The 21,494-nt window shown below is 43.6% G+C and overlaps 1 protein-coding gene and 1 long non-coding RNA gene across 3 annotated transcripts in view; one reads left to right on the top strand and one right to left on the bottom strand.

Moving 5' to 3' along the window:
* Positions 1–1,714: 1,714 nt before the first annotated feature.
* Positions 1,715–21,494, bottom strand: part of pcloa (piccolo presynaptic cytomatrix protein a) — a 78,930-nt gene continuing 59,150 nt past the window's right edge. The window contains exons 15-27 of the mRNA XM_052500232.1: positions 21,326–21,376; positions 19,508–19,638; positions 17,860–17,886; positions 15,085–15,178; positions 14,875–14,946; positions 14,396–14,696; positions 13,517–13,729; positions 12,003–12,209; positions 10,079–10,217; positions 9,919–9,980; positions 7,894–8,028; positions 7,517–7,662; positions 1,715–5,968 (exon numbers count right to left, since the gene is read on the bottom strand). Of these exons, the coding sequence (XP_052356192.1) occupies positions 5,825–5,968; positions 7,517–7,662; positions 7,894–8,028; positions 9,919–9,980; positions 10,079–10,217; positions 12,003–12,209; positions 13,517–13,729; positions 14,396–14,696; positions 14,875–14,946; positions 15,085–15,178; positions 17,860–17,886; positions 19,508–19,638; positions 21,326–21,376 (1,722 nt within the window). The 3' untranslated portion in view covers positions 1,715–5,824. The remainder of the gene's footprint in view (positions 5,969–7,516; positions 7,663–7,893; positions 8,029–9,918; positions 9,981–10,078; positions 10,218–12,002; positions 12,210–13,516; positions 13,730–14,395; positions 14,697–14,874; positions 14,947–15,084; positions 15,179–17,859; positions 17,887–19,507; positions 19,639–21,325; positions 21,377–21,494) is intronic.
* On the top strand, positions 15,946–17,845 carry LOC127916917 (uncharacterized). 2 transcript variants are annotated; one of them, XR_008096554.1, is made up of 4 exons: positions 15,946–16,318; positions 16,412–16,537; positions 17,097–17,138; positions 17,182–17,845. It is a non-coding gene; the product is annotated as an uncharacterized LOC127916917 (long non-coding RNA). The 2 variants fall into 2 exon arrangements; XR_008096555.1 differs by lacking the exon at positions 17,097–17,138 and having other exon boundaries at positions 17,224–17,845.

Below are 21,494 nucleotides of genomic sequence, written 5' to 3'. Positions count from 1 at the left end.
CATATGATTGAGTGTAGTCTGGCCCAGGAGTGTGAAGGTGAACGGAAAGGCTCTGGAGCAACGAACCGCCCTTGCTGTCTCTGCCTGGCCGGTTCCCCTCTTTCCACTGGGATTCTCTGCCTCTAACCCTATTACAGGGGCTAAGTCACTGGCTTACTGGTGCTCTTTCATGCCGTCCCTAGGACGGGTGCTTTACTTGAGTGGGTTGAGTCACTGATGTGATCTTCCTGTCTGGGTTGGCGCCCCCCTTGGGTTGTGCCGTGGCGGAGATCTTTGTGGGCTATACTCGGCCTTGTCTCAGAATGGTAAGTTGGTGGTTGAAGAAATCCCTCTAGTGGTGTGGGGGCTGTGCTTTGGCAAAGTGGTGGGGTTATATCCTTCCTGTTTGGCCCTGTCCGGGGGTATCATCGGATGGGGCCACAGTGTGTCCTGACCCCTCCTGTCTCAGCCTCCAGTATTTATGCTGCAGTAGTTTGTGTCGGGGAGCTAGAGTCAGTTTGTTATATCTGGAGTACTTCTCCTGTCTTATCCGGTGTCCTGTGTGAATTTAAGTATGCTCTCTCTAATTCTCTCTTTATTTCTCTCTCTCGGAGGACCTGAGCCCCAGGACCATGCCTCACGACTACCTGGCATGATGACTCCTTGCTGTCCCCAGTCCACCTGGCCGTGCTGCTGCTCCAGTTTCAACTGTTCTGCCTGCGGCTATGGAATCCTGACCTGTTCATCGGACGTGCCACCTGTCCCAGACCTGCTATTTTCAACTCTCTAGAGACAGCAGGAGTGGTAGAGATACTCTTAATGATCGGCTATGAAAAGCCAACTGACATTTACTCCTGAGGTGCTGACTTGCTGCCCCTTCGACAACTATTGTGATTATTATTATTTGACCCAGCTGGTCATTTATGAACATTTGAACATCTTGGCCATGTTCTGTTATAATCTTCACCCGGCACAGCCAGAAGAGGACTGGCCACCCCTCATAGCCTGGTTCCTCTCTAGGTTTCTTCCTAGGTTTTGGCCTTTCTAGGGAGTTTTTCCTAGCCACCGTGCTTCTACACCTGCATTGCTTGCTGTTTGGGGTTTTAGGCTGGGTTTCTGTACAGCACATTGAGATATCAGCTGATGTACGAAGGGCTATATAAATATATTTGATTTGATTTGACTTAATGCCCAATGTTACATATACGGAACCAACTTTTAAGTGACTATACTTCGGCAAAAATAAATATTTTTCTTAGAAATGTATTGAATTTCAGAAACTCACCTTTTTGACAACTTACGAGACCATTCGGAGTAGCATAATTCACTTTTTTATCATTGTTGAAGTCCACCATTTTCAGCGCCAATCTCTAATAGTGTAATTACAACGATCGTGCATCAGATGGTGTCACGTGTGTACTAGGATCTCTTCTTGACGATCGTGGCTTCCTTTTATGTATTGATCGGGTTCAGACACTTTACCAGGTGTTTAAAGACACTGTTACATATATGTAACACTGGGCTCTGAAGGGTTAACAAGGTGATCAACTTTCCCATATTAATTTTCACTACTTCAGTATTTGTTGCATGTATGATAATCAGCAGGATTTCAAGAACAATAATACACTTGAGATGATATTATGTTGGAATGCCTTGGTAGATGTATGCATAGCTATCATCACATATCTCATACAAAAACATTGTCAGGAAATCAATATACAAAGAAACACGCACCTTGTTTTCTTTGTACAGATATTTAATATTTAGACTTGGGGCAACAGCCGTTGTTTTTACACCACAATTTGCATAATTTATCAATACCTCCTGTGTACAATCACAAAACCATGACATTAGATTTTTCTGTTTACATAGAAGTGGAAAACCAGAGGGATTTTACAAGCATACTCTTTGTACAGTCAGCATACATCTTTAAATAATCTGAGAATTATTCTTCAGAATGTCGTTCCCCTCGTAACGTTTGATCTCTCTATCTTTTCTTTTTAAATAGAATTTCTGGACACAAAAATAGTATGAACGAACCACCAACTAAACATGCAACATCCATTGTTGTGAGCACATTTAAATTCTCCTGCAACTAGGTTTGTCTGTGTTTGTATCCTCTGGTAAAACTCTGTTGTGTCCGGTGTAAGGGCAAGGTTTATAAGGTCTTTACTCCATCTAAGTCCTGTAGGTATTCTGCCATGTCAAGAGAGTAACATACTGCTTGTGTTCTCATCCCGTCATCATATGTGTTAATGTCAGATATCAAGGAAATCTTTCGGTTTCCTCTTGTAGAAAAAAAAATATATGTATTTACAAGGTAGGATATAAAGAGATGGCATTTCTGTGTGTGTGTGTGTGTGTGTGTGTGTGTGTGTGTGTGTGTGTGTGTGTGTGTGTGTGTGTGTGTGTGTGTGTGTGTGTGTGTGTGTGTGTGTGTGTGTGTGTGTGTGTGTGTGTGTGTGTGTGTGTGTGTGTAGATCTTAGCTCGATAACACACATAGGAAAGGGAGGTCACTTTCAGGAGGACTTGGCCATGCATGGGTGTGGTATGAAGAAACTACTCACGCACACTGGTATCAAAAAATATCAATTTCAGGTGGGTAACCGTTTTAGATAGAACATCAGGTTCAACATTGTTAAACTTTTTTTGGTCATTTTTCAAATTACATATATACTGGAAAAATAAAACTATTCAAAAGTGGGGGTGCATAAAAACTCAGTGAAAAGCTAGAATCTGTTGGGAACGTGGCTCTGGTGTTAAGAAAGTGTCTCCTTAGATTCTAGTCTATGTGAAGAGTCACTACTGTGTGTGTGTGTGTGTGTGTGTGTGTGTGTGAGTCTGCTGGGACATTGGGCTGAAGACTGAGTTTCTGGGTTGAAATATAAGCCCTGGATAATTTTGCTGAAAACAAAATACCTTTCCAATTAGCTATGTAACTTACATCTAACATTTGATGATGTAAAAAACATATGAAAACAACAGCTTGTGTGCAATAATTAAAGTTGCATTTAACGGTATGTGAAAGCATACTTATACAAATCAAAGAGCTATATGTTCTTATTCATTCCCAAACTTCAAGGCAGTAAAAAAACTATACATGTGAACAATACACAAACAGAATAACCCATTGTCCCCTAAAATGCATGGCTAATTCAGACTGTAGAATCTAGATTGATAATTCAGACACAGTCACAACACGAAGTCTATGTTGCATAGAATCAGCTGGAGAGAACCTGTGGTGTTTGGTCAATGTTTGGCAAAGATCAAAGGTCAAAAGGTCGCCATTAAACCAACCAGCCCTCACACACCTTGACCCTAGGCAGGACATCACTCTGTGTCCTTTCAACTGAAAGCCACGTTACACACCTTCAAATCTCACAGGTCCGTAGCTTAGAGATGCACACCAGCCCATAGCAAATAGTAGATGCACACCAGCAAAAATAAATGTGTCACCAGGACTATGACAAACATACCAAAACATAATAATTTCTTATTTTTTTTACCCCCTTTTGGTCCCCAATTTTCATGGTATCCAGTTGTTAGTAGTTACTGTCTTGTCTCATCGCTGCAACTCCCGTACGGACTCGGGAGAGGCGAAGGTCGAGAGCCATGCGTCCTCTGAAACACAACCCAACCAAGCCGCACTGATTCTTAACACAGTGCGCATTCAACCCGGAAGCCAGCCGCACCAATGTGTCGGAGGAAACACCATACACTTAGCGATCTGGTTAGCGTGCACTACACCCGGCCCGCCACAGGAGTCGCTAGTGCGCGATGAGACAAGAATATCCCTGCCAGCCAAACCCTCCCTAACCCAGACGACGCTAGGCCAATTGTGCGCCGCCCCATGGGCCTCCCGGTCGCGGCCGGCTGCGACAGAGCCTGGGCTCGAACCCAGAGTCTCTGGTGCCACAGCTAGCACTGCGATGCAGTGCCTTAGACCACTGCACCACCCAGGAGCATTGTAGCATTTCTTAATCAAAGCAACTTTGATTGAACTCATGTTCAAACAATAGCCCCAGCTACCAACCTCTCCCCATAGAGAAACAGAGAGCCCAATAGGATAGTTTGTACCTAGACATGTGATGGAGATAGACACACCAACAGAAACCGTCTAAAGCATGCCACATCCACCTACTCCCCCACCCCACCCACCCATCCAATGTATAGATTGACAACTGTTTGGAGGGGACCCTGATATATGAACCATGGGACACACTTTACTATACACAGGCCAAGAGGGTAATCAAGTATGGTCAACTATATTATATTACTATCATTATCATTATCCTCATTTATTTAATATATTCATTTGACATACTTATATATATTATATTTCTCTACGAGTGGGGACATACTGTATATTCATCTATACATTCGATAACTTGACAAAGTGCTAAGTAAAACATGAAAGTGTGCATGTGAAGAGATATTTCAAATGTGTGAATGTAAGGAGAAGTCAGAACTATGCTAGTCTTACGCATAGCAGTTCACTGTGTATCTTACTAGGAGGAAAACCAGGCTTGAATCACAGCTAAAACCTGTGCCCAATATTTCACATTCCAAAAATAAAACGTTAAGCCACAATCATCCACAACGGATTGTCTGTGATAAGAATATATCTATTTATCTCTCACAACGACAGTGTACTCAACTATATACAAAGTCAACCTCAAAGGCAACAATGCAACTTTTCACTGTCACGTTCATTAGGTCACCCAGCAGAAAACATTTTGCAACTGAAAACTAAAATGAGTATTTCTTCCTGGACAACACCAGGTAGTCCCTCCTTGTTTCAGTCTGTTTTCTTCCATTTGGTGCCTAATAAACATGACCCTGTGCACAAGACTACCCAGTCTGTTAAAACCACACCAATTATACTTAGAACAATGTTTATATAATATATCTGATATATCAGCATCTAAATTTACATCTAGAGAAAGAAGAGAAGGGGAAATATTGTTGTCCCAAAATGTAAAAACATGCTTGCCAAGGTCTTTGTACCTTGTGCCAGATGAGGGAGTCATTTCAAATCGAGAATTAGAATTAAAGTGAGAGTATGTCACAAAATATACTGTGCGTCCCTGGGTAAAAAATTCTTCATTCATCATTCAGTACTTAAACAATTGAGGAGAATAATCAATAAAACTCTAATAATCATAATTATAATACAAAAATAAGAGGTGCAATCTCCATATAATAAATCTTCAACATTTAATTCCCAAAATGCTTCATAAATTAATTAAATTCTTCTAACAATATACAAAGCCATGAGGGGAATCCACAGGTAGTTAAAATGTCATTCATAAATAAAAACATCTCCAGTCAAATAAAGCAATGAGAGAATCTAAACATGTCCATCCCCTGTATTTATGTGTCAGTCTCTTACGATCATCTTTCTTTGTGGTGTGTTTGAATGTGTTTTTCACTGTGTGTGTGAGAGTGTGTAATACCTGGTTGATTCTGTTCTTGCTTTGTTGCCTCAATGTCCTCCTCCCTGCCCTGGCTACACTAATTCCTGTAAACACAAGTTAATTTCCTGTAAACACATACCTACTTCCTCCCCACTAGCCAATCCCCAGTCACAGCTCAAGCAATTCAAACGCTGACCCCTGACCCTTGACACCAAAACTCAAGATCCACAGGATGCGTAAGAGATGTCTAACTCCTGCACCCTAACGGTCCTCGCCCGACCCCAATGGTGGACCTGTGAGTATGTCCAGTAGGTCCATAAAGAGTGGATCAGTGATGGAGACAGTAAACTCGAGCGCCCTAGCCATCCTCGTCTTTCTCTCTGCGAGTTAAGAGCCTATAGAATAGACAAGGTTAACAGTAGGTTCTTTAGGAGTGGATCTGAGCAGAGCTAGCCAGCAGTTTGTGCCAGCTGACCACTCGCTTCCGCACGTCCACCTTATCCAGCCAGATGTAGGCCTCTCCGATCAGGGTCTTCTTAATGAACTTCCCCCCATTGGACACCAGGAAGAGCTGGACAGAGGAGAGAGAAGAGTTAGACAACAGGAAGAGCTGGACAGAGGAGAGAGAAGAGTTAGACACAGGGAAGGGCTGGACAGAGGAGAGAGAAGAGTTAGACACAGGGAAGAGCTGGACAGAGGAGAGAGAAGAGTTAGACACAGGGAAGAGCTGGACAGAGGAGAGAGAAATTAGACACAGGGAAAAGCTGGACAGAGGAGAGTTAGACACCAGGAAGAGCTGGACAGGGGAAAGAGAAGTGTTTGACACCAGGAAGAGCTGGAGAGAGAAGAGATAGACACCAGGAATAGCTGGACAGGGGACAGAGAGGAGTTAGACACTAGGAAGAGCTGGACAGAGAAGGGTTAGACACCATGAAGAGCTGGACAGAGGAGAGAGAAGAGTTAAACACCAGGAAGAGATGGACAAAGAAGAGTTAGACACCAGGAAGAGCTGGGCAGAGGAGAGAGAAGAGTTAGACACTAGGAAGAGATGGACAAAGAAGAGTTAGACACCAGGAAGCGCTGGGCAGGGGAGAGAGAAGAGTTAGACACTAGGAAGAGCTGGACAGAGAAGAGTTAGACACCAGGAAGGGCTGGACAGAGGAGAGAGAAGCGTTAGACACTAGGAAGAGCTGGACAGAGAAGAGTTAGACACCAGGAAGAGCTGGACAGAGAAGAGTTAGACACCAGGAAGGGCTGGACAGAGAAGAGTTAGACACCAGGAAGAGCTGGACAGAGAAGAGTTAGACACCAGGAAGGGCTGGACAGAGGAGAGAGAAGCGTTAGACACTAGGAAGAGCTGGACAGAGAAGAGTTAGACAGCAGGAAGGGCTGGACAGAGAAGAGTTAGACACCAGGAAGAGCTGGACAGAGAAGAGTTAGACACCAAGAAGAGCTGGACAGAGAAGAGTTAGACACCAAGAAGAGCTGGACAGAGTACCGGACCCCCCTCCTATGCTGCTGCTACTCTCTGTTATTATCTATGCATAGTCACTTTAATAACTCTACCTGCAGTACTGTACATGTACATATTACCTCAATTACCTCGACACCGGTGCCCATTGACTCTGTACCGGTACCCCCTGTATATAGCCTTGCTACTGTTATTTACTGCTGCTCTTTAATTATTTAGTATTCTTATCTCTGACATTTTAATTGTAGGTATTTTTGTTGTATTTTCTTAAAACTGCATTGTTGGTTAAGGGCTTGTAAGTAAGCATTTCACTGTTGTATTCTGCACATGTGATAAATACAGTTTGATTTGAGAGAGAAGAGTCATGTTTAGAACAGACATCTAGCAGACACTTTTATCCAAAGTATTCTTGGTAACCAGGACCCAACATTGCGTGCGTGTGAGCTGGCCGGCTACTCGATTTATGTAACTTTCTGTCACAAGAGTTTATATCCAGCATGACACACAGAGCATGTGATATAGAGGGCAGCAGTACAGCACACATACGAGCATCCTACATATTATACTTTAAATGACATATAGCAGTATCTAAGACAAGAAAAGAGATGCACGAGGTAAATAGACATTCAGGCAGGCAGACAGACAGACCTGCAGAGAGTGGCCGGTGGGGTTCATGCAGAATCTGAAGGTCTCGTTGAAGGAGGGCTCGCGGTCGTGACGACATACCCGGGTCTTCTTCTTAATGATCCTCTTCTGGGTCGCAATGTTCACCACATACAGCTTCACATAGAGGTCTGTAGACACACACACATATGAGCACACACTACGTTGGTCACAAAAGAGTTATCTTCTATTTTCTGAAACAGTCTGTGTGTGTGTGTGTGTCTGTGTATGTACCTGAATTCACATGTATCTGTACCATTTGAGTGTTTGTGTGTGTGCGAGCGAATGTGCATCGACATGAGTGTGTAAACGTGTGTGTGTATACATGTTTGTGTGTAATGTACATGTGCATATAGCAGTACCTGGCAGGTGGTCTGGAGACTTGAACTTGTAGGTGATGTTTCTGCACTGGAGAATCTCCAACACCAGCTGGTCTCCCTCTGTCTTTAGCTCCTTCCTCAGAGCTATCTTGATCTCTCCCATTACCTGGGTCTTACCTACACACACACACACACACACACACACACACACACACACACACACACACACACACACACACACACACACACACACACACACACACACACACACACACACACACACACACACACACACACACACACGCACACACGCACACACGCACACGTTAATTCATGTATACACACACACCGGTGGAGGTCGGTGCCGTTTAAAAATTAGGGAGGACGATTATTTTTTTAACAAGCATGGCCTTATTTCTATTACAGCATATTGGATGACTGTCATTCATATTCCATTCACCCAGCTCAATGTAACAGCAATAGGTTTAGCTACTACATAATACTACAATTTTGCCTGTACCCAGTCTGTGAATGCAAGTTTACAATGTAGGTGCACAGGTTGAGAGAAATTTGATAGACATTGACACATTTACTCTTGCCTGCCTCTAGCTGAGCTAGGGTGTAATCATTAGTCCAACAGTTGAATATGACAGTTTTCATTCAACAAATTCAGGTATGTTATCCCCGTTTCATTCCGTTTGCTTCCGTTTAAGAATGTATTTTTCAACAGAATCGGCGGAATGAATACACCCGTGATCACATGCAAACACAGTTCACTTTGATCCCTTTGATCGTTGTGTAATCCCTTACCACATCCACGTGCTCTCCTCCTCTCACCTTTCCCTTCCCTTGTGGACTTCAGTGCACAACACATTAGCTGCTTGTGACCAGGCTAAAAACAAATCCAAGCCAAACCTTCATATCATAACCGCTAACTGCTACACACAGCCTACATCACCATATTAACATCAGTCAATATAGCTACTAGAACTAATGCATTATTAAACCCGCTATAATCATGCAGTACAGTGTACAGTCAGCAGCAAGCAGTTTAGCAGTTACACCGGCGGGCCCCTGTGGCAATAAATTAATAAAATCAAAAGCTTACCTTGACTTGGAAAAGTTCCAGTGTTGGATAGCAATATCCAGCTAGCTAACATAACATCCCTCTCTGTTTGAGCCGGTTTGTTTGACTAAACTAGCTAGCTGCATTCGCTAGCTAAGTGAAAGTGAAAAAAAATACAACTAAATATATCGCTATATAACTGTTCAACTATTGTCTTTCTCTTTGAGTTAACTACTTACCACATTTTGTGCACTGCAGGGCTAGCTAGCTGTAGCTTATGCTTTCAGTACTAGATTCATTCTCTGATCCTTTGATTGGGTGGACAACATGTCAGTTCATACTACAAGAGCTCTAATAGGTTGGAGGACGTCCTCTGGAAGATGTCATAATTACTGTGCAAGTCTATGGAACGTGGTGAGAACCAATAGCCTCCTAGGTTTTGTATAGAAGTCAATGTACCCAGAAGTGGACGGAATTTAGCTGTGCTCCGGCTACACCATATGGCTTGCCTACAGAGTGCTGTTGAGTGTACTGTAGACCTGTTTTAATAAATGATTTGGTGACGTGAATATATTTAGTATAGTTTTATCTAAAAAGCATAACTTTTTTAATGTTTCACTATTTTAATGAAATTCAATAACGATGATGGTCCTCCCCTTCCTCCTTTGAGCAGCCTCCACTGATCACTAGAGTGTTCCTTCCATGACAAGTGTCAGTACTGTATGAAGTATGCTCACAGGGTCAGATGAATGTGACTGGTGCTGTCACTTCCTGATGACTTATGACTTCACACCAGTCACAACACTCACACTGGGATTCAACTAAACCTGCCCTAGAGAGCAGACCAGCTAACCATAGTTACATCTGAGGGATGTGTTGACACATACTGTACACACTGAAGCTCACAGGGACATACTCACACCTAAACACACACATGCATGCACACCATAGAATTACGCTTCCACCTCCAGGTGGTATACACAAACACCACTGTGACTTACCCTCAGAGTCCATATGGCCCATTGGTGACATCATCACGTCAGTGCCATTTGGAATCTTCCCACTGTCCGGAACAAGATCATATCAAAATACAGAAATATACACACTGAGTGCACAAAACATTAGGATGTAAAATACAGTATATACAATAACCAAACTCACAACCGAGGGACCTGGAAGATGGCACTGTCCACGGCATTAGTCCCACCCTCATCCTCCAATAGGCTGTGAGCACTGCCACTCAGACCGCTGTCCAATGAGGCGGCTGTTAGCGGGGCGTCGCCGGACCTGCCGGGCCGTGCTGTACGGAGATTGGACGACACAAGTCATGAGAGAGAGAGAGGGAGCCCTATATAGGCCTGGTTGAGAATATACTGCCTTATGTGGGTGCACTATAAGTCTCTATAAAGGCCTGGGTAACTGTCTCCTTTGGTTCCATTGTTGATATAGTATTACACCACCCATGCCTACTGTTACTATATTAAATATTATTTAGCACTTTGAGTGTGATGTATAGCTCTTCCACTTTATGTGACATGGTGTGTGCGTGTGTGTGTGTGATCTACAGAATAAGGGCAGCCAACACCTCTCCTCCAATACACATCACATTGTTATTATGAAAAGCACCACAATACTATAGAAGACAGGCATGAAGCATACACATATGGGCAGATGTAGTAGCATCCGTACAGTATCATCCCTCACACATAAACAGGACAACATTTTCAAACCGCTTCATCATTGGACACACAGAGAGAACACAAGGACATAGACACATAGCGATCCAGAGAAACACTATCAAACATTAAGCAACATAAATATGTTCACAACAGACCAAACAAAAGGCCCACAGACCCTATTACGCATTAGTAATCTAAATGTTGGACTAAGTGTGTGTCTCTGCTTCCGCAATTTTACATTTGTTATGCAATTAACACAATTACATCTTAGTAACTGATCGTAGTTTCAAAACTTGAATGGTTTAAATGCCTATTTATGTGTTTGCTTTGCAAAAGTTACGTATAATAAATGCACTGTTTATATTCACAGCAACTTCTACAGTAAGTAAGTGTGTTACTGACTGGGTTTGACCTGGGTCTTCTTTGTTCCACAAGACTGTGTTAGCCAGCTGAGCTAAAGTCTAGGCATTAGCTCTGAGATCTAAATGCCAAAACAAGTTCAAATCACTTCTTTAGGTCTGGCAAGGTTATACACAAAACCACCTCTGTCACATGAGTGCAGTGGTGAGATAGATATAGAGTATGACTGGTTGGTTGTGAATGGCGTGACGTGGGATGTGTGAGTCACGTGACATGAAACTGGATCTATGCCGACACTCTTCTCTCAGTCCTCTCGACACGATAAGAAAAAATAAACGTTTGCTAATACCATTTAATGACCCAAGGGAGGAAAACGGAGTAAAAACGTGTACAGGTACTTTATAAAGTTTTCTAAACTGCCCTGAATGCTGATTGGCTGACAGCCGTGTTATATCAGACCGTATACCATGGGTATGACAAAACATTTATTTTTATTGCTGTAATGATGTTGGTAACCTGTTTATAATAGCAATAAGGCACCTCGGGGGTTTATGATATAAGGCCAATATACCGCGGCTAAGGGCTGTGTCCTAGCACTCCTCATTGCGTCGTGCTTATGAACAGCCCTCAGCCGTGGTATATTGGCCATATGCCACAACCCCCCGGGCCTTATTGCTTAATGATTTTATTGCTGTCAAAGCCTGATTTATTGTTAGGGAACAATGTCGGAGCCCTGGATTGATAGTCTATTTCCTGGTATTAGCAAACTGTGTCCGCGGTCATTAAGAAATTGTGTCTCGCTGCATGAATCTCTGGCTGTGTGGCTGGCTGTGTGGCTGTGTGTTAGCTCTTCCTCTCTCTCTCTCTGGTCACAATCTCTCCTAATATCCCTTTCTGTCTGTTGTACCTTGTCAGATCTCTTTTTGTCTGTTGTATTGTGTCAGATCTCTCTCTTTCTGCAGGTGTGCGTTAGTATCCCAGCCTGTCTCTCTCCGGCTGCAACAATCTTTGCAGTCAGTCACACGACAGAAACGTGCGACTCTCACCTCCTTCTCTCTGTGGCCTCTCTTCAGACAAGGCTTTCCTGAAGGTCAGGTGTCTGCCGTCTGCTTGGCTCCCAGTGGCCGAAGCTGCCGGGCCCGGCGGGGCGGGGAGCGAATCGGATTGGGCTTTCTGAATGGTGAGCACGCCCACTATGGTGTGTCTGTGGTGCCTCAGGGAGAGGCGGCCTCTTTGGGCTGGGGGGTAGGAGACTGGAGGGCGTAAGGGGCGCAGGCGCGGGACAGGGTCACGCCAAGTGGGTAGAGGGCAGAGGTCAAGGCCGGGGACAGGGGGCGGGCAAGATGGAGACTCAGAAAGCAGGAATATCATCACCATTGAAACCAGCTTTACTGTCAGTCACATGCAGCCACAGTGTGCTGTGCACAGTCGCCCCGGCCCTCCACATCACATAGGGGTGGGGCGTCTACTGATGTGCATTGTGCTCCAAAAAAGAAAAGAAAAGGGTAGGTGGGTGGGAGAGGGGCAGCGGACTGCATGCACAGCCATATCCAAGTGGAGTAGCTTCAGAAAGCCGGCCATTTTGGTATAAAACAGAAAACATAAGTCCAAAACACAGGGGAAAAAAGGTATAATGAAATTTAAACGGAGGGAGAGGGTTAGGTTGGGAGACTTTCTTCTGAGTTCATCGTTGTAAATGCTTGGATCAGGTCGTTCAAACGATTCAAGTGATATCTAAGTGTATTTCCTAGCCTTCCCTCTCTTGGACCATGACACCATGACCAGTCCAAACTGAATCAAATATACTGTGTCTACTAATCTACTGATTCTACTGTGTGTACCATGGTAGTCAATGGCTTGACCAATCATGTGAGAGCACTGGCAGTGCTACTGTGTTCGGACACTGATTGACTGTGGTCCCAAAGGGATTTTTCAAAAGCCCTACTTGTTTGTCGGGAGTCAGTCTTGTTTAAGATCATCATTGTCATTCTCTGACATTCTGTTAACTGTCTTACAAAATTAAATAATACAAGAACATTTAAAAGAATGTTTGAAACAAACTTGGTTTAAGGGAGGATGATTATGCCTGCAACCTTATGAGTCATTATTTAAACATTTAGTTTCAATTTATGATCTAATTTAACAGAGGGTTTAGTTTCTGTTTTTAGAAACGTTAGTTTAGTTGTAGTAATTGTATATTTCCTTTTTATCAACCTTTTAACCAATGAAGTATAAAATGTTTTTAACAGCAATCTTTGTGGCTCTGGAGGTTCATTGAAACAGGGTAAACTGAGGAGTAAACTTTAGTGTAAACTCTAAAACAAGAAGTGCTAGAATACGGTAAGTGTGATGCTGGATCTACACACCGTGGGAACATACAGAAGAGAAGCAGTGAGGGGGGGGGAGGAGTACGGAAGGCACCAGAAGTAGGACAAATAAAAAAAGGAGGGGGAAAAAAATAGAAGGAAAAGGGGAAAAAAAGAGAAAACAAAGAACACAGAAGGGGGAACAGATGAGCGCGAGGCGGCCATGCTGCGGAGGCTTTATTTGCGTCTTTTACTTGGTTGGAGGCGGTGCTGTTGCTGCGGAGCCGGAGCTTCACCCGTTGCTACAGCGACACCGCCGGCGCCATCCTGCTGGTGTTGCCTTGCACTTTTGCGAGGTGCCGCACGTGGAGCCGCGCGTGGCGTATGTTGGCTGTGGCCCTCGGACGGGGAAGGCTTCGATGTGCCGGGGCTACTGTGAGATTTCTCAATAGTGGGCACCTGCGTGTCTAGAACAACCAAATTCACCAATTACCATCTATCATTACCATTAAAGCTACCATTTGTTGTTGTGCTCTTCTGTTTTTACATCAGGGCTAGAGAGCTACTAAGCTACATGCCACATTCTGTAGCGCCCTGTTTGAATGACCCTTTGGAAGTGGGTATTTTCCAATTGTTTGGGCCACATAAGTTTTCCACTTAAATTTGGGGTTTTCCAATTAAGTTGAGGGTTAAGACTGAGGAGGTGGGGGTTGTTTTCAAAGCCTTCCATGGCCACGTTGTGTAAGGACGGGAATGGAGGAAGCTGAGGGTAGGAAAAGTCTGAGCTGAGTGGAGTCATGGCAACAGCAGAAAATAAAAACATGGCAAAGCAAAGAGCATGAATCCAAAGCTATAATGGATGAGTCTGAATAGTGAGGGAGAAGTGACAGAGGGGGGATAGAAAGAGAGACAGAGAGAAAGAGAGAGACAGGCAGAGATAGCTAGGCAGACAGAGAGAGAGACAAAGACAGCTAGAGAAAATGAGAGAGAGAGAGAGATAAAAGAACAAGGGAGAAAAGGAGAAAGGGAGAGAGAACCAGAACAGGTACAGATAGAGAGAGAGAAAGGAGTAGGGTAGGTTGTTCATGATGACTAAGAGGCCAGAGGGAACGGAAAGACAGAACCTCTCCTACCCTTGGCTGGATCAGGGAAGATCCCGTGGCTCCGGCTCTTGATGACCGACGACTTGGGCGGGTCCTGGTTCCCGTGGGCGGGTGTTTTGGGGGAGGCGTGCTGCGAGGGGGGCTTGGGGGAGTCCTGGTTACCGTGGGCAGGGGTTTTGGGGGAGGCGTGCTGCGAGGGGGGCTTGGGGGAGTGCTGGCGCCCCTGTGCTGAAAGGGAGCGCCGGTGGTGCTCTCCCTCACTCTGTTCCTTCAGAGGGAGCCAGCGTGGGACGTTATCCATGTTAGCTGTGTTGGACAGGTCCATCAACACCTAGAGGAACACCCACATACATCTTCTTTAACATCAAGAACACCCACACACATTCCCTTTAACATCAACCTCACATAGTGGATGGCTGCTTCTTATAGGAAACTTACAGCAGCATCACAGTAATGTATATCACCCTCACAGAAGTGCTATGGACAAAATGCATGTCTCTCTCTCTCACCTCTCCCAGAAAGTCGTTGGAGGAGCACTTGTCATAGTCCCACACGCTCACCTCCAGCAGTTTCTTCCTCAGCTGAAACACAGTGCACACACCACACACACACACATTATTATTCCTCTAAACTCACAAATGCAGTATGCACAGTAACCAGCACACATCAAACACACATTGTGGTTATCTCAAAAGCAGTTAGTGATACTGTAGCAGTACCTGTTCCAGGTGGATGTTCTTATAGATAACAGTCTGGTTCCACTCTGGGTTCAGACTCTGGCCAGCTTGTTTTGATCTCCTCTTATTCTCAGCACTGGAATCACACACAGACAGAGCAGGCCATTAGCAAGGTATGCACACACACACACACACACACACACACAAACACATCAACACACACACACACACACACACACACACACACACACACACACACACACACACACACACACACACACACACACACACACACACACACACACACACACACACACACAAAACATAGAAATTCAGAACACAATAGCACAATGTTAGGGTGCAGGGCACAATGAAAGGAAGTAGCGAGCTATGTTAAGATGTAGGGCACAATGTAAGGGTGTACGGAACAATGTAGGGCACAATGTAAGGGTGTACGGAACAATGTAGGGCACAATGTAAGGGTGTACGGAACAATGTAGGGCACAATGTAAGGGTGTACGGAACAATGTAGGGCACAATGTAAGGGTGAACGGAACAATGTAGGGCACAATGTAAGGGTGAACGGAACAATGTAGGGCACAATGTAAGGGTGTACGGAACAATGTAGGGCACAATGTAAGGGTGAACGGAACAATTTAGGGCACAATGTAAGGGTGAACGGAACAATTTAGGGCACAATGTAAGGGTGAACGGAACAATGTAGGGCACAATGTAAGGGTGTATGGAACAATTTAGGGCACAATGTAAGGGTGTACGGAACAATTTGGAGGGGAGCACAATGTAAAACACAATATCAAGGGTGTACGGAACAATTTAGGGCACAATGTAAGGTACAAAGTGAACGGAACAATTTAGGGCACAATGTAAGGGTGAGGTACGGAACAATTTAGGGCACAATGTAAGGGTGAACAGAACAATTTAGGGCACAATTAAAATGGAAGACTAAAGGGAGCAACACTGGATACAAAGTAAAACACAATATCAAGAACAACGTCAGGGTGAGGTACAAAGTAAAACACAATATCAAGAACAACGTCAGGGTGAGGTACAAAGTAAAACACAATATCAAGAACAACGTCAGGGTGAGGTACAAAGTAAAACACAATATCAAGAACAACGTCAGGGTGAGGTACAAAGTAAAACACAATATCAAGAACAACGTCAGGGTGAGGTACAAAGTAAAACACAATATCAAGAACAACGTCAGGGTGAGGTACAAAGTAAAACACAATATCAAGAACAACGTCAGGGTGAGGTACAAAGTAAAAATATCACAATATCAAGAACAACGTCAGGGTGAGGTACAAAGTAAAACACAATATCAAGAACAACGTCAGGTCAGGGTGAGGTACAAAGTAAAACACAATATCAAGAACAACGTCAGGGTGAGGTACAAAGTAAAACACAATATCAAGAACAACGTCAGGGTGAGGTACAAAGTAAAACACAATATCAAGAACAACGTCAGGGTGAGGTACAAAGTAAAACACAATATCACAATATCAAGAACAACGTCAGGGTGAGGTACAAAGTAAAACACAATATCAAGAACAACGTCAGGGTGAGGTACAAAAAACACAATATCAAGTAAAAAAGTAAAACACAATATCAAGAACAACGTCAGGGTGAGGTACAAAGTAAAACACAATATCAAGAACAACGTCAGGGTGAGGTACAAAGTAAAACACAATATCAAGAACAACGTCAGGGTGAGGTACAAAGTAAAACACAATATCAAGAACAACGTCAGGGTGAGGTACAAAGTAAAACACAATATCAAGAACAACGTCAGGGTGAGGTACAAAGTAAAACACAATATCAAGAACAACGTCAGGGTGAGGTACAAAGTAAAACACAATATCAAGAACAACGTCAGGGTGAGGTACAAAGTAAAACACAATATCAAGAACAACGTCAGGGTGAGGTACAAAGTAAAACACAATATCAAGAACAACGTCAGGGTGAGGTAAAACAAATATCAAGAACAACGTAAAACAAAGTAAAACAAATATCAAGAACAACGTCAGGGTGAGGTACAAAGTAAAACACAATATCAAGAACAACGTCAGGGTGAGGTACAAAGTAAAACACAAATATCAAGAACAACGTCAGGGTGAGGTACAAAGTAAAACACAATATCAAGAACAACGTCAGGGTGAGGTACAAAGTAAAACACAATATCAAGAACAACGTCAGGGTGAGGTACAAAGTAAAACACAATATCAAGAACAACGTCAGGGTGAGGTACAAAGTAAAACACAATATCAAGAACAACGTCAGGGTGAGGTACAAAGTAAAACACAATATCAAGAACAACGTCAGGGTGAGGTACAAAGTAAAACATAATATCAAGAACAACGTCAGGGTGAGGTACAAAGTAAAACACAATATCAAGAACAACGTCAGGGTGAGGTACAAAGTAAAATACAATTTTAGAACAACAATTTAGGGTATTTTATATGTCTGACAGACATGTAGGGAAATGAGTTATGGGAAAGTGGGGAATTATATGTTAGGTCATATCGAGGTAGAGTCTACTGTAGTATGCATATTAGAACACAATCTAAGGAGGTAGGGAACAATATGAGGACATAGGGCAGAAGTGTACAATGCATGGGAGTGGAAAGGTGTTAGAGTGAGTATATAGTGACTAGCTGGGGTTATACGCTCGTCACCAGCACCACATGCATTGGGCCATGAGCCTTCAACTCAATCGTCATCACAATCCAAGTCCAACCTTACTACAACCTAAGAGCAACCATCAAAGTCAAAAGTCAGAGTGGGCAAATCACATACCTGGCATTCTGGACAACCATGACCTGACTGAATGGGTCCAGCATGCATTAAATATAAGAACAGCATACAAAAACAAGAGTCAGTGTCAGGGGGGTTAGGAGTGTGTGTGGGGTGTGTGTGGATGTAGTTTTGGTGGAAAGGGGGGTTAAGTGAGTGAGCAGTGAGGGTTCAAGTGTGTGGTGGTGGGGGGGGGGGGGCAGTGTGGTGTGTGTGTATTTGGGGAGGTCAGTAACAGGGAAGTGGGCATGGGGCACAGGATATGTGTTGGGGCAGTGATAGAGGAATGTGTCTGTGTGTATTGTGTGTGCATTTTTCCCCAGCGTGTGTGTGCTTGTATATGCATGTGTGTAACACTAGTCCAGTGGTCCCTAAGGACTCCATAGATAAGGGTAGTGTAAGTGGGAGAGCTGATTACAACATGACATAATCACATTGAGCACTGAGATCCAGACGGCTACAGTGTGGATCGTATTACAAGCTATTATGAGTCTTATCGATTTCCCTGCTCTATTCTGCCTAGCAACAAGAGCAAAGGGGGAAACTCAGCAGAACTACATGGCAAAATATAACATAATTTACATGTTTAGGGTATTACATGTGTGTCGTTTGACGCTGATTAGGTGTTAATGACTCCCTTCATAAAAACTAGGTATCAAATGTCTACATAGAAACAGTTCCTAGAATGTTAATTACATTTCATGTCATGTGACAGGCTTGTAACAGGCTTATCACAGTGGCATGATGGAATTGATCTGACATCAGGTGTGGGTGCATAGAACACAACATGCCATGGCCAGCTAAAATCAATCGTAAATCGATTTTAAGATGAAGAATGGGAGTTTGTTTTAAGCTTTCCAAAATGGCTTCCTTTTGCAGTGGTCGAGCCATGGTTTTAATGGTAATCTTGGTTCTATGCATTTCTTCCGTATGAATGCGTTTGTCTACATGACCTGAAATGTATAAGTTCTTTTACACACGTGAAACACCCTGAAACTAAACTAATCACCTTTCCAGTGTTTTATATACACTTAACACCATTCAACACTGCTATCGATTATGCTTCCACTACGATATGACACAGTTCATTATTACCTCACAGTGATGCACATCCGACAAGGAAATGTTCTGGTAACATTACAGAGCATAGATACATGGACAGAGCACAGCAACAGAGCAAGGATGAGAAGTGAAAGAGTTACATAATGACTGTAGTGTGTAGGCTACTATAGGTGATTTGTGAAGTGTACTTAACTTCTCTCACCAAAGAGATAGTTCTCTCCTTGACTTGACTAGTTCCAGTGTTTCTGTCCCTACCTCTCTGCTATGGCCTAGAATCCAAACGGAATACCACTCCTCACTGCTTGCCTGCAAACTAAACTGAATATACTTTCATTAAAACATTTTTTAAAAGAGTGATATTCAGTTTGGATTCCAGACCAGCTTTCTTTCTTTGGTAGGGTTGCAGAATTCTGTTAAGTTTCCCAAAATTCCCAAGTTTCCCAGAAATCCGGATTGGAGGATTCCGGATAAACCGGTTATTCTCTCCTGACTCCAAGAATCTGCCAGGATTTTATTTAGAAACCTGGGAATTTTGTGAAAGTTATCCGAATTTTGTAAACCCTACTGGTAGCGTATCCAACAGACTCACCCCCTCCCCGGGAGGAGGTAGACTTTGACGAAGGGGTCGGAGTATCCGTTGTTGTCTCGGGGGGACAGGTTCCTGGCTTGGAGCACGTGAACAATCAGGTTCCCCAGCTGCTTGTCATAGTTGATTTGAAGCTGCAAAATCAAGAGACGGTGGAATCTCAACGAGACGACTGGCCTTAGTAAAACACCTTATGAAGTGCATGGATATACAAGCAGTGGTGAGTCAGGGAATCTCAACGAGACGACTGGCCTTAGTAAAACACCTTATGAAGTGCATGGATATACAAGCAGTGGTGAGTCAAGGAATCTCAACGAGACGACTGGCCTTAGTAAAACACCTTATGAAGTGCATGGATATACAAGCAGTGGTGAGTCAAGGAATCTCAACGAGACGACTGGCCTTAGTAAAACACCTTATGAAGTGCATGGATATACAAGCAGTGGTGAGTCAAGGAATCTCAACGACACTGGCCTTAGTAAAACACCTTATGAAGCCTTAGTAAAACACCTTAAAACACCTTGAAGTGCATGGATATACAAGCAGTGGTGAGTCAAGGAATCTCAACGAGACGACTGGCCTTAGTAAAACACCTTATGAAGTGCATGGATATACAAGCAGTGGTGAGGATCAAGGAATCTCAACGAGACGACTGGCCTTAGTAAAACACCTTATGAAGTGCATGGATATACAAGCAGTGGTGAGTCAAGGAATCTCAACGAGACGACTGGCCTTAGTAAAACACCTTATGAAGTGCATGGATATGCACAAGCAGTGGTGAGTCAAGAAATCTCACGACTGGCCTTAGTAAAACACCTTATGAAGTGCATGGATATACAAGCAGTGGTGAGTCAAGGAACTCAATACGACTCTCACCTTATGAAGTGCATGGATATACAAGCAGTGGTGAGTCAAGGAATCTGGACTGGCCTTAGTAAAACACCTTATGAAGTGCATGGATATACAAGCAGTGGTGAGTCAAGGAATCTCAACGAGACGACTGGCCTTAGTAAAACACCTTATGAAGTGCATGGATATACAAGCAGTGGTGATCACTCAAGCACTGTGGTGCATGGATCAAGCAGTGGTGAATCTCAACGAGACGACCTTAGTAAAACACCTGGTGCTTATACAAGTAAAACACACCTTATGAAGTGCATGGATATACAAGCAGTGGTGAGTCAAGGAATCTCAACGAGACCCCCTTACTGGCCTTAGTAAAACACCTTATGAAGTGCATGGATATACAAGCAGTGGTGAGTCAAGGAATCTCAACGAGACGACTGGCCTTAGTAAAACACCTTATGAAGTGCATGGATATACAAGCAGTGGTGAGTCAAGGAATCTCAACGAGACGACTGGCCTTAGTAAAACACCTTATGAAGTGCATGGATATACAAGCAGTGGTGAGTCAAGGAATCTCAACGAGACGACTGGCCTTAGTAAAACACCTTATGAAGTGCATGGATATACAAGCAGTGGTGAGTCAAGGAATCTCAACGAGACGACTGGCCTTAGTAAAACACCTTATGAAGTGCATGGATATACAAGCAGTGGTGAGTCAAGGAATCTCAACGAGACGACTGGCCTTAGTAAAACACCTTATGAAGTGCATGGATATACAAGCAGTGGTGAGTCAGGGAATCTCAACGAGACGACTGGCCTTAGTAAAACACCTTATGAAGTGCATGGATATACAAGCAGTGGTGAGTCAGGGAATCTCAACGAGACGACTGGCCTTAGTAAAACACCTTATGAAGTGCATGGATATACAAGCAGTGGTGAGTCAAGGAATCTCAAAACAAGGCTTGGTCAGCTGACCTGTATCTCTCCAGTAACAGGGTGGGATTGTGTCTTCACTGGTTCCGCAGACTGGAAGATGAGAGAAACACATTTAGAAACAGCAAGTGTGTGTGTGAATGTGTGCATGTAAAGAACTGTCGAGGAGTACAGAATTATGCATAAGATTAGTTAGAAACGCTTTCAAACT

The sequence above is a fragment of the Oncorhynchus keta genome, unplaced genomic scaffold (assembly GCF_023373465.1).
Source record: "Oncorhynchus keta strain PuntledgeMale-10-30-2019 unplaced genomic scaffold, Oket_V2 Un_contig_1006_pilon_pilon, whole genome shotgun sequence".
Lineage (NCBI taxonomy): Eukaryota > Metazoa > Chordata > Actinopteri > Salmoniformes > Salmonidae > Oncorhynchus > Oncorhynchus keta.
The sequence above is the reverse complement of the archived record's forward strand: the minus strand, read 5'-3'. Positions and strand labels throughout refer to the sequence as shown.